The sequence below is a fragment of the Ailuropoda melanoleuca genome, chromosome 1 (genome assembly GCF_002007445.2).
Source record: "Ailuropoda melanoleuca isolate Jingjing chromosome 1, ASM200744v2, whole genome shotgun sequence".
In the NCBI taxonomy this organism is placed as follows: domain Eukaryota; kingdom Metazoa; phylum Chordata; class Mammalia; order Carnivora; family Ursidae; genus Ailuropoda; species Ailuropoda melanoleuca.
This window is the reverse complement of record NC_048218.1, coordinates 36,621,984-36,636,501: the sequence shown is the minus strand read 5'-3', so window position 1 is coordinate 36,636,501 and position 14,518 is coordinate 36,621,984. Positions and strand designations below refer to the sequence as shown.

Below are 14,518 nucleotides of genomic sequence, written 5' to 3'. Positions count from 1 at the left end.
TAATGACTGCTCAGGAATCCTTTTTTATATTTCTGAACCATAATGCAATTATCTTTTGCCTTTAAATATTCTATTTCTTCAAGGTTGCTTTCCTTAAGGCAAGAATATTTATTAATAAACCAATACCAGAAATTACTCATGGAACCAAATGAATTCCTATCATCCTGGACAGCTTTACCCATATTAGTTTTTAGAACATTCTGTTAGTAGACTAAATAGATACTCAGAGAATCACTTTAGGATGACATGTTGAATATTTACTTAAAAGTTCCACGTGGCGAATAGTTTATAATGACCCCATGAATTACGCCAATTTTGAGAACACATTCAACACTGTGGGTATTTTTAATCCAGTGGCAGAAGAATAAGTCATTAACATTAAACAAAGATCTTTAAAAAGCAAAAGCTACCTCTGCAACCTTGCACATCTTATCTCTTTGCATACACTTACAAGGCAAGGTAAAAAAAAAAAAAGTGTCCCATGTTCACATTTAAATTTGCTATTGTTTGCTCCATATATTTTTAACCTATATTTTGGAATATTTTCATAATAGTCGTAAGTGGCACTAAAAAATTTAAAATGTACCATCTTGCTTCATATTCTATTCCAATAACCCTAATTGATAGTAATTTAGGTGACTTAATTACTTCTTATAATTAAGTAAAATTGGATCTCAATTTTTCTACCCTTTTAAAAAACCCTTTAAAGCTTCATTTAATGTGTTTTCCAGGCCATAACAAAGAAGCATACTGTACCTCTTACGCTGCTGGTTGTTGCAGATGTGGTTGGGCTGGTTGTTATGGCTACTGTGGTTGTGACTGTTGCAGTGGTAAGGGAGGGGATGATAGTAGTGGGAAGCAAAGTGTTGGGAACATCTGGTGAGTGGAAAAAAAATATAAAACAAAATCATATCATGCAAACAAAAGAGAAACACAAATGATTCAAATTATAAATACATATGTCCTATTTAGGTTTAACTTTAACAGGCTTACACAGATTATCAGGTACAAAGCTGGCTGTACCTCACAGTTCTTGTCATTTTTTTGTGTTCACTTCTTTTTCCTGCTCCCACACAAAGCAAAAATTTGGAGCGATGTTTGAGAATAAGCAGATTGTTTGTAATATTTTGAGTGAAATTTAAAATGACAAGAATTCATTTGTTCACTGAGTCATTTAAAAAAAGTGTGACATGCAGTAGCAAAATACAAATAGGTAAAACAGAAAATGACATGCTTTGTCAAAGTAAACAAAGAAAAAACACAACAGAAATAAACACAAATAACGCCACCATATAAGATTAAAGAAAATGTTAATGATGGATGAGTATATGCATGTTAAATGCTTTTTGATTTTTTCTTTTAGGAAAACTTAATGGTGGGAAATAAGATGACAGCAATCTTTAGAAACAAACAAAATAAGAAGCTAATTGTTATTATTATTACTTTGCTTTTCTTTTTCTCACAAATGATGTTAATGTACAGCTTAGAATCTTGCAATTCTTACCCTGATTAGCTGGTAACGCCTTCTAATAATTTTGCAGTACCTAGGAGTCTTTAACAAGTATTGAGTCAACTAGCATGGAACCCAATATTCTGAAAGGTTTATGATTTATTTTATTTGGCATACATAGGAGAGGTGATCGAACATAGACTTGAACCATAATATTCAACCCCTTACCCATAATTAGTCAAAGTTGCCGAAAGTTAACATTAGATTCCAATACAGAAAACATAATAAACAGAACGACTAACAGAATTTTACACCAAAATCTTCCTTTCACTCAAAACTGGCTGAATATTTGAAGAGCAACGTAGCAAACACTGAAACAATGTAGCCAGTGTCAAGTTACAGACCTCAGTAAGATTCTCAAAAAGTCAAATCTTGTCTCAAGTGGATAGGCATATAATTTACACAGCGAGGAAATGAGAAACAGTTCACAAATTACCTATAATTACTGTGCTGGGGTTTGATTTCACATGTTTGCCACACAGTCCCTATATATTCAAAGTGTTTGACAGATTATTTTGCTGTTAAAAGGCTTCCTGTCATTCTCTCAGCTAAACTCTTTGAGTCACACCAAAAATTTTCTAGTTTTTTACTTCTGATAAATTAGCCTTACTCAATCCTCAGACTTGAACCTGCTGGATTCTCTACACTGGAGACATCAGAAAACAGTAGGAGCTTGCTCTCTTATCTTGGGTATTGATGTTTACACCTGTTTTTCAACAGGGAAAATGCTTCCTAGACAGTCAAATTAAGAAAACAACCTTCTAAAAACTCAATGGTGCTACATTAATCACTGGAGAAAATGGGTATTGCCTGGTGTGCGATTACCATGATCATAAAATAGAACTGACTTTAACAACATTACACACTAAATAAATATTATGTATATGTACACATCTACCTCTTATTTACTAATTTTTATAATACCTTCTTATTTTCATGTAAGCTTTCCTAAATGGTTTAGGAAGGCTGGAGGTAAATGAAAGACATTTTCTAAATTAAAAAAAACATGAGTAATTTTAATTTTCATGCATACCTAAAGCAGAAAATAATACATTCTTCGTCGTCTAGTAAGCCTTTGTTCATTAGGATCTCAAAATATATGTATTTAATTTGTGCAAAAGGAAATGTCTTACAGGGCTATCAAATACAAGAACATATAATGATATTAGCCCTTTAAAACTCCATGTAAAGAAACTGATACTACCAAACCTAGCACAGATGATAATGTATTAGGTTATTTGCTATCAGCCAATGAGTTAAAATAAGATTCCATTAGATCTGAAAAGCAGGCTTTCAAAATCAGCTAATATCATTCAATTCCTAAGAACTGGAATACAAATAACAGGTTTTGGTGTTGTTTGTTCATTTTTTAGGTTAGCCAAAAAAACATTATGTGGACTTTTTTCTTTATTCCATTATCAACAAAAATGAATAATAATAAATCTTGATTTGTTTTGAAGAGAGTCTACATATTTTCAGGTACTATCAATATTTTTATATAAACCAAACAATATCTTTACTTCCTGTAAATGTGAAAATGCATGAAATTTAGGGTTTTTCCTAGACTAATAAAGAACCAAAAAAAAAGCAATAGTTTTAATAATTGTAAATTTACTTTAAGAGAACCACCCTAGAGTCTTTTAAAGTGCCCAGACAGATGACACTACAAATCATTATTGTTCATACTCTGACTCCTACTTTATCACCCCATCATTCTCTCTCATCCTTCCTTCTTGACTTCAAATGAACCTGAAAACAAATCTGCTGAAAGAAATCTGATGGAAAACATCTTGGCCAATTGACAATTGGGACAAGAAAAGTACCTGTCGAATAAGAAATCTCTCCCAGTCACTGTTACATTTTTAATCAATACTAACTTCGTTTCATCCTATGTGTTCTGAAAAATTTTAAACATTTTCATTTATCCTTTTTATATATTCTTGTTTATCCAATTATTTCAGCTCTATTATAAAAGAGCGAAATTTGGGTAACAGGCCTGGAAGGCTCACTAAATAGATCCTATTGTGATCAGTAATAAAAGATCACAATGAATTTATGAATTGTCTATTATTATCCCCACTTAATGGATGAAAGCACTTTAAGATAGAACTTCATTATCTCTAAACTTAAATATATATGCATATATGTGTATATTAGAGTACAGAGAGTATATTTTATCTCTTATGAGTATAATGGAGAGGTTTCTAGACCACTTCCACCTCAAGATCATTTATTTTAGCTGCCTGACTGCAACTCTAATCGAAGCAGAAACTAGAAAAAGACTCTGAGCTGCCTAAGTCCGAACACTCATATCTGGTTTTCACTTCTGTAACCAAGTGGTAACATTTGGCATCATTTCCCAATTGTTTAAAAGGTCTGGTTTGGTGCATTCTCTTTTGGCCTTCTACTTAGATATTGATAGTGAAAACGCAGCTACATTTTCATAAGGAAACATGACACTGAAAATACTAGTACCTATCATTTGTTTCATTTTTGAGGTATCTAGAATTCTGTACATTTTTAAAACTATTATACTGTTAACACAGAGTGCTCAATCAAATATAATATAGGATAGAAAAGGCAGATAATTTTTTCCCCCTCCAAGACATATACATTTATTTTTTAAGAATAAAAATACACTAATCCACATGCAGAATTATACAAATGCACACACACATAATAAAAATAACAGAATTCTGATTTGACATTAATTTACTGTTCATAAAGCAAGATAATCTGCAGTCATATTAACATTATATGTAATTTGCTGAATATGACTTGTTGATTTTAGAAGATCTTAATATATGTCTTATATTTTAACATCATATGATTAAAGGATGTCTGAATATAGAGAAATTAATGGTTTGTGACATAATTTCTGAATATCAAAATCCAAAACTGATAACTATATAAGTTAATCAGTAACTACATGGCATTTCATCTCTGATTTCTACAATACAAAAGATGGGGTCAAATTTTTTATTGCTATTTTCTTTGGAGAATATCTTATTTGAATCAAATAATATTGAATTTGCTTGGAAAAAAGTAGTTACAAATAAAAAGTTCATAATTAACAATTTATAAAAGAAATTAACTATATTACATATTTCCTAGATGTTAAAGCATAAAGAATGAAGAGTTAGTAACTGATAAAATATGCAGTGGATAAAAATGGTATTTTGGGAAGTGAACAAAGTAAAAATAATCTGATTTTATTTGTCTAGATAGATGTATACCATAGCAAAGTCAAGGATTTTTTTAAAAGGAAAAATAGTGAGCATTTTTGATAAGGAACTGAGAAAAGTAAAGGTTCCAAGACATGAAAATATTTGCTTATAGTTTTACCTATACATAAGGAGTGAATTACAATAAATTACACTTCTCATTTCAGTTGTAACATATACACTATTTTCCTGTAAAAGGAAAATTCAGGAGTATTTCAATAATGTCAGACAGAACCCCAAATTTAGTCAATTGTACAATTGCATATTAGTGCATACAAAGTCTAAGTAGGCAGCAAGAGTTATTCATGTAAGCGAATGCTGGGTTACAAATAAATGCAGTATAAATAGTGCGAATTACTTCTGTAAGGACCTACTCACTTGCAGAAGCACAATTTCAGCTCACACCACAAAGTTGTTGAATCAGGAAACTGAAATCTGTGTCCAGGGCCCATGGCTAAACTTTATTATGACAAATTCATAAGTCCCTCATCTCTCCTGATCAACCTGCTTGATTCTGCCATGAAGAACTCCAAACTGCCTCCACCATTGTTTTTAGGCACCATATTGGAACAAGAGGGGCTAGAGTTCCTCATAACATACAGGACTGGCTTCTTTTCTTTATTTTTCATAGTGCCCAGTTAACATAAGCAAAGGAGCCGAAATCTAGCACACAAGAAGACATGTACCCCTGACACAAGTCTTTTCCCAAAATTCCAGACTCAGTTCTTGTTGGTGTTCTCTTTGTTGCCACGTTCTCAGAGCCAGATCCTGTTTCCTAATATTAATTATTACTTTCTTGTCTTTAAAGTTTAGTTAAATATGATCTTATCTGTAAAGCATTACCCAATTCTGCAGAGTTAATATCTTCCTTCAAAGTACCCTCAAGGCATTTAGCACATACTTTTACACATGCTTGTTATATATTACATTACCGTTTTATTTATATATCTATCTCTCTAATTAACTTTGGGCTCAGTTGTTATAAGTCAACATGTCTTCTTTTTTAAAAATATTATTTTGCCTTGGGACAAATTTACTCTGATTCAATCCCCCACAGTTTTCTAATCTGTCCCTTTCTTGATGTACCTAGTAAAATGCCACTCCCAAGTTTAAGCCTGATTTGGATCTGCTCTGTGAAGACTTCCTTAACTAACTGAATATCAACTTCCCTCTGATTCCCCTTTTCTCTGAATATCTGTCTTTTTTTTTTTTGAGTTTATGTACTGCTTCCCTCACTTTGACGAAATACCCCAATGACAAAAATGCTTTACATTCGTGGCTGACCATTATGGGCACAACCAGAGTTATGGGCTTCTCACTAGCTTCATTTCTCTATTTCTCTCTCTCAGTGGAGAATAAAATAAATGTGTGATGCTATAGTAAGATTTTTAAAATTTCTGTGATTTACATAATCAATAAACACAAAATATATATCAAAGCTCTTCACAAAATCGGTGGTTGAAAACAGGGAGGCTATAACATTTATTTGGCACTAACATGCATTGCTTGTATTTTATTTTTTTCACAAGCCAACAAGATGGTAAGATAACAAAGAGAAGAGAATAATGATGCACTTCCGTGCTTCCTACAGGTGCCTAGTTCTATGCTTTAAATTTGACTGGTATTTTATAAATAACGCTCCTACCAGTGGTAATGACAATGATGTCAGTAGATAGGGAATAGTATCATTTTTAATAACATGAATCAGTAATTGAGCCTTATTCATGGTTAATTTGTGCAAAAAAAAAAAAAAATCTCCCCTCCTTCCTATTACCATGTATGAGATGGTTTTTTAGAAATTTCTGCTAAGAGTCTTCAAGTTTAAATGATTATTTAAAAAATTAAAATGCAGCACATCGAAGAATCTTATATTCTGAGTGTAGGTTTTCAATGTTTTTAAAAGTGTTAGAGCTCTAAATCATATCATCCAATTCAAATAATAGAAAAGTGCCCTTCTTAATCACATCCTAATGAAGGAATTAAAAAAATGCAACCACATTTTGTTACTGGAGCTTATTAGAGCACAGCAGATCCTGTATAACCTTGTTAAAATAAAATCAGTTCCACCAAGCACTGTACAATAAATTGAAGAATGGTGTAGCACCTTTTTTCCAATAATGAGCTTTTCAGGTTAAAGGTATGTTCTGTTCTCTACAAATGCAGTGTACAATAATTTCTAACTTGTCAACCTGTTTTGTTTTCTGGCAGTTTCTCTTTTTAAAAATGGCATTCTGGCCCATTCAGAATGGATTTTCTAAGCAAAATTAAGTCTAAAGAGTCCCAGAAGCCCAAGCTGCTTGTTTCTCTCCAAGGACTAGTGTTCAATAGGGAAAAAAATTCCTACCATTTAGTCTGGACTCCATATGTCTACTTTCTTTCTGCTTTATGTCACTAACTCCCCAGGGTGGTCCGAGGGTAATCAAGACTGAGTCCAAACCAAGGATTATTAGTGGAGATACAGAAGGGTGAGAACTCAACATATGTTAGAAGTATTAAGGTAAGAAGTGTCTTTTTGAAAGAAGCTATTCACGTATCCTCACCTTAAAAATAATAGGGTATCCTTAACCTTCTTACTGATAATTGCACTGCCATTGGAAGCAATTATAAGAGGAAAAATGTACTGTATTTGCTTTTTTACCTGTGCAGAGAAGGACGTTTATCTTTTCCCATTATGTTCAGCTACATGTAGCAGCCTATTTGGATTATAGCATAAGAATGGATAACAGCACCATGGCTCTTACTTAAATGACAACCACCTGGCTGACAAGGCCTCAACTTGCCCATGCATGCTTCTTCCTCAAGAGCCATATGGTAACCTTATCTGCTTCATAAAAATGAACCCTTTTAAAAATTAGATTTGAATGAATCCTTTTTCATCCCTCTGATAGCTTCCACTAGCTTCACATACTAAATGGAATCCTTATGCAAAAACAAACAAACAAACAAACAAAAACAAAAAAAAACCTGTTTTTAAAAAATGAAAAGTACTGCAATTTTAAACTGTAGGCAGTAACCAGCAGTTCCATGTAATTACAAGAAAAGTTTATGAATAAAATCAGCCTGTTGTTTGGAAAAATGTATGCATTTTTTTTCTTTTAAAATATTCCTTCACATTCCAAACTGACAAAAGTGAAGTAAAATTTCAAGTAGGAAAAATAAAATCCTTCCAAGGGGATGATCCTACATTATTTAGCTCCACCTACTTCAATATGATGAGCTCTTTCTTAAAAGTACTTTGCCAAAAAGTAAACCAGATGATTGGTCAAATACTTTAAGTTCTGTGAGGAGAACGTTTTCTTTGGGAGAATAGTTCTGGCACCGGTTAAAGAAAAACTCAAATCATCTGAATACACACAGGAGACGTGTGATCTAGTAGAAAAATTCTGATTGAGAAATCCAGATACTGACCTGCATCCCTAATGTTCTGGGTTTTCACACAAAGCAAGGTCTTTCCTAACCTTACAATACATTATTAAATAAACCTGCTCCCCCCTGGGATTTAGGTAGACAAACTGATAACCTTCCCCAAGTTATTGACATTTAAAATATGCTCTCAGTAAGAAAGTGAATATTTTACTGAAGTAAAGCATTTCTAACCATGGAACCATGGAACTTCATATTCTCCTGAATATATCTCTTGGAATATTACAATTAATGAAGGGACGCTGCATCATGGTGAAGCACAGGAGTGAAAACTCTTCAATTTTTAATTTTTACTAAGAAGTTGAGGCATAATAGGGAGTGTTTATTTCTTACAGGATCTGCAGAGCTTGGCCTAGCACTTGTATATAGTAGATACTTAAAAAAGATTTCCTGAAATAATAAAATATTAGGTAGTATAGCATTGTGATAGAGATTTTCAGAAAAAAATTATATTTGGCCACAAATAAATATTATCTTTATGTGATGTTATAGAATTCCAAAGAACAAATCCAGTTTTTAGTAAGCAATAATCACAGAATTTTGCAAAAAAAAAAAATTAACAGACGTATGAAGTCAATTGCATAAGTCTTCTAATTTCTAGGATTTCTCTTTTTTCCTTACAGATTTTTAAATATAAGTTCAGTTAGCCAACATATTAATTTCTGATGTAGTGTTCAATGATTCATCAGTTGCATCTAACACCCGGTGTTCATCACATCAAGTGCTCTCCTTAATGCCCATCACCCAGTTACACCATCCCCCATCACCCTCCCCTCCAGCAACCCACAGTTCGTTTCCCAGACAAGAGTCTGTCACGGTTTGTCTCCCTCTCTGATTTCTTCCCATTCAATTTTCCCTCCCTTTCCCTACTATCCTCTGTGCTATTTCTTATATTCCACATATGGTTTCACTCGTATGTGGAATTTCTAGGATTTCTCTTGAAGATATTAATTCTTCTTCTTTTTTTTTTTAAAGATTTGATTTATTTATTTGACAGAGAGAGAGAGAGAGACATCAGCGAGAGAGGGAACACAAGGGGGGGAGTGGGAGAGGAAGAAGCAGGCTCCCAGCGTATGAGCCTGATGTGGGGCTCGATCCTAAGACCCCGGGATCATGCCCTGAGCCGAAGGCAGACGCTTAATGACTGAGCCACCCAGGTGCCCCAAGGAGATATTAATTCTTCTATACACAGTCGTTCATCTTGTGCACTGCTTAACTTTATAAGGCACCATTTACCTATGGATTGCCACTATATATCATTTCTTTTCCAAATATGAGATGAAACCCAAAGGTCTTGATTTTGGTGACCAAGGAATGAATATCAGTTTCCCTAATTTTGTTCAGAAGACCGGGCAATGCACACACACACACACACACACACGAATATATGTGGATATGAATGTTTACGATATATGTATGTACATACACATATATTATTTTATTTAAGTTTATTCTGTTGAAAAGAGAGGGAGAATCAAAGATAGAGATATACAGAGAGGGACAAAGAAATTAATAATCATTAAAGAAATATTTATTGATTGCTTACTATTTAGAAGGCATTGTTCTAAGAGCTAGAGACACAGAGATAAATGAGACTCATAAGATATCTGCTTTCAAGAAAGTCGTAGTCTACTGAGTAGATATAGAATACTTTCACATGTACAGGTAATATAATGTATATAAACATAAATGCATACATATATATGTATATATACACATTTATAAAATCAAATTTACAAATGTACAACTAAAATACCAAATAATGATAAATGACTTGCAGAGACTTAAAATTAAGTGATGCATGATTGAGGCCGTTTTAGATTGGAGTGGACAAAAATGGTCTCTCTCAGTAGATTCATTTAATCAAGATCTGAATGATAAGAAATCATCCTTGCAAATACCCGTTTTCATGACAGAACTCCTTGTACTTCCTGGACAAGCATTCTGGACAGAGGCAAACTTCCTAAAAAAAGGATGAGCTTGATGTCTCAGCGGAGTTGAAAGAGGGCCAGGGAAACAGAAGTGATTGGGTAGGGAGTGATGAGATGTGACAGATGCAGGTAGTGGCATATTATGCAGGGTTAAGTAAATAAGGCTAATAGGATTTGGGTTTCACACTAAGTGTGATGAAATGCCTTTGGAAAAATTTAAATAGGGGAAATATATGAAGGAATATGTATTTAAAACATTTACATATTACAGCTGTGTGGGAAAGAGATCATAGACCCGGAAGTCTCTCTAGTCTAGGCTAGAGAGAATAAAGGAAAGAAGTGGACATACTGAACATATGGTTTGGAAATAATGTCAACAGAACTTGCTGATGAATTGGAGATAAGGATAAAGAGGAGTTAAGGATAGTTCTTGGATTCTGGAATAAGCACATGATGTGCTGTTACAATATTAGTAAAATCTGTATTGTAAGACACTACAAAGCAGGTTTATGAAAGATCTGTTATCTTCTAGTTGGGTGTGCCATTATTTCTGAAAACAAATGCCCAAATTTCCCCCCATGGACTTGAATATTGCTTCAATTCTCTAATGAATGAGCCAATTAGTACTCATGCTTTAGTAGAAGAGCTCTGTACATCTTTGTAAAGCTACAACTTAACCTTATTTCCACATAAAAAATCTAGAAAGACTGAATGTCATGGATTCTATTCTTCTGTTTACCTTCCTGCAACTGATAGAAAAGATTATGTATAAGTTGTGTAAGAAAAGGTATTTAAGATGCTAAAATTGTTGGGTGGTGGACTCTCCTCCATTCAGGCAGGAATGAGGGTTTTCCCCATGGATGGTTTAGCCAGTGGTCCATGGAGGCACCATAGAAACATTCACTTCACAGTAGCAGAGTGGTATCTTTGAATGAAATTTTTATTCTGAACCGTAAAACCTTAATTTATACAATTCACCCTCATCTTAAAACAAAGAGATGGAATTAAAACTCAACTCTGTATTCAGTATGCTTGCACATATGCAACTTTTTAAATGTTTTATAATGAAACAGTGTTCCTGACTCCACTATTTGATCCCATTCCCCGTCTCTCTGCAGAGTTCAACAGCACATTCATCCAGTCAGAGGTATGGCTTTCCCACAGTCATCACAGCTCTCCCTGCTTTATTCATATCCAGAAATGATATGTTTTATCTCAGAGATTAAAGAAGGTACAGTTTTAAGAATCGTCCAACTAGTTTACTGTCTGCAAACTGTCAACCAGAGATGAGAGCAGCAACCATAGGGCTCTTCCATTAGCACACTGTTTGTTGCTCCATATGGATGTCTTTTCTCTCCTTTTCTTCCTTCACTGTGTATTTGCCCATCTATGCTTCTAAAGAAAGCTTCTCCAAAGGAAAAATGCTCATTATGAGTACATAGAATTAATTTACCAACTGCTAGGTCTGTTTCCATGTGAGGGAACAGATTTTAGCTGAATCTCTTTTTAATGTTTGCTAGGCTGTGCATCTGTCCATAATCCAGGCTTCTCTTTCTCACTGCCCACCCAGCCATATGAGCTCAAAGATTCACTCTTTTGGTTCCACAGTGATCCATATCACCTTGCCTAACCATACAACTAAGAGGGAAAAAAAAATCATATAGCCTCTCATTGTTTTTAAATGTTTCATTGTTAGATAAATGTAATAGTAAATGCACATGTTACTGCCAACTTTTTAGTCTAGCTGCATATTTACTAGGAAGCATTGAAGTGCATTTTTCCTTTTCATGCGATGAGCATTCTCAATAGTTTTCAAATCATTGATAATCATGACATGAATGTGTAACATATACTGTAATACTAGAAATATATGTATTATAATCATATTTGCTTAGTTCTATGGTAAGATAAGTTTAAAAACAAGTTTAGCATATTAGTTCATGATATTCCTAATGTGTACATGCATTAATTATTTTGCTAAATTTAGGATCAGGTACTAATAACCCTAAAGCAACTGAATTTATATCCTACACCCTAGTGAAATATTTGAAGGAGATGATAGATGACTTGGAAATGTTTGCTAAAGTGGAAGTCCACTCTCCATGGCTCAATTTGCCTCTCTCCCACAGTAAGCAAATCAAGTGAAAGGGAAAATCAGCACTGAAGATTGAAAGCGAGTCTGCACATATGTATAGTATCTGAAAAAGATATTTGTCTAAATGTGCAACGAAGCTAGGTGCTTGGCTTGATGCAGAAGTCTGCAATATCTCTGTGTATGCCTGTCTGTCTCTGAGTACTCTTGATATTTATTATTTACAATAAAAGCAGAGTGAAATGAAAATAGTAGTTGTATTGATTTTTAAAAGCTGAATAGGCATATGTAATAGCTTGATACCTTTCACTAGACTAAAACACACAATTTCTAGCAGTGATATCCCCTCTTACTATTAAAAATCTGAAACACTCTTTTTATGATGGTTTTTATTAACTAACAATAAAATGTGAAGGATCCTATAGAGTGTGTGTGTGTGTGTGTGTGTGTGTGTGTCTGTGTGTGTGTGTATTACTTCTGAGGTAAATTATCCTGGAAACATAAAAAAAAGCAATATCATATTTTTCATCAGTATTCATTTCAATAGATACATGAACAAATAAATAAAACAAACCACAACTGTCAAGTGATATTTTAGAGATATCAAGTCAGTGACTGTCAGGAACAAAAAGAAGCTTTTTATTATTTTTTACTTTCTACTGTGATGATACTAGTTATGGAGAACTTTGCTTGTTTTTATGTAGTCATTAAGATAAAATATGCTAGAAAAGCAAAATATGTACACATAAAAGTAAAAATATGTTACGATATGTAGTGGGTATTTTTATTTAAAACAAGAATAGTAAGTTAAGGTAATGAAGAAGTAATGAATTGTTACAAAAGCTCATTCACACAAGTAGAAAAATAATGAAGTAAAGGAATATTAGAGCAGTGGCAAAATAATTTTAAATCTCAAATAAGGGTTATTATGGTAATAGGAAGAATGTTTGAAGAGAGATAGGACATGTCATGCAAACCTTTCTAGAATAGTTCATCTCTACTCTGTTATGACCATCTGAGTGAACCTTGAGTTGGTTCTGAGTGAAGTGGGTTCTCCACTGAAACTCTCATTTGACTCCCTGGAACTCTCTCCTACGATCTGAACCTGCTCCAGTTAGTGCTACTACTGGTGGAAGAAGAAATATGTTACTCATTTTTTTCTCCTTGTGTTGCTGTACTTCTTCCTACATCCTGGGGAGGGTTTTGAGGATGCAGATGATACTAAGGAGTCCCGGGGTCTCTGTTCCACTTCCATTCATGTTTTGAAGAATGGTTACAAATTTCTCTAGCATGAGTATGAAGGCAGGTAGAAGGCATTAGGAGTGTGGAGAAAGAAGAAATTTAAGATTTGGAGGAAATGTACTGATTTGTGTTTCTCGTTCTCATATTCTTTCTCAAAATTTCCCGGTGCTATATGTTCCTAACACTTTCAAAAGAACAAATGCACCAGTTGATGACAAATAAATATTAGAACTGGAGTGGCTCCTACCCACAAAATAAGATTAGCCTAAGGTCATCTGTAATTCTCTGCAGCCATTACTTGTGTGATAAAATTGTATCTGCTATGTTACCTATACTGGAAGATGTGCATCCAGGAAGTCTCTGCTTGGGGAGAAGACATTTTATCTAAACCCTCTGAACTTGATGTTGCATTAGAGAAACAAGAGTAATTATAACTTTTATCCTGTACTCTCTAAGTAACTAATTTGCCACACTACCGAATTTTTAAGATATCCTCTATTGCCTAGTTAGCAAGAATTTACAATTGTCTCATTCTTCAATATACATAACTTAATTTATGCTCTGAGTACCATTCAGGGAAGACTCTGGGCACTAAATTGTATGCAACTCTTGGGTAAGGTTTTCACCAGAGGGTGAGATTGGACTGAGATTTCCTTTGGTATCTTAAGGCTACTAGTAATATAACAATAATAATTTGATTTATTGCATATGTATGCACCTGGCACTGTGCTGACTAGATCCATTTATGATGTACACTATTTGTCTTTGAACAATTTGGAAATGTTGTGTTACTTTTTTTTTTTTAATTCTAGACACTTGGACCATACTCTCAAAGACTCTGAACAGCTACACGATTTTATGTTCATCCTCCTCTAGTTCTTTTATTTTGGTATTATAACTACTTAAATGCTTAACTTACCTTCCATGTTAAATCCTAAACTTGAGTTCTATTCACCTTTGCTCCTATAGTGCTTTGGTATTCAGTAGTTAAACACTAAATATTTATTTGGTGAATGAATGAATTTTTCTCTTGATCTGAGTTCTCCAAATAGTAAAACAGCAGTGGAATAGTATGTTTAAACACCACTAACATGGA

At 33.7% G+C, this 14,518-nt stretch overlaps 1 protein-coding gene across 1 annotated transcript in view; it reads right to left on the bottom strand.

Moving 5' to 3' along the window:
- The window catches only part of CADM2 (cell adhesion molecule 2), a 309,124-nt gene that overhangs the window by 70,892 nt on the left and 223,714 nt on the right, over nucleotides 1-14,518 (bottom strand). Inside the window, exon 8 of the mRNA XM_034656944.1 lies at nucleotides 757-876. Within this exon, the coding sequence (XP_034512835.1) occupies nucleotides 757-876 (120 nt within the window). The remainder of the gene's footprint in view (nucleotides 1-756; nucleotides 877-14,518) is intronic.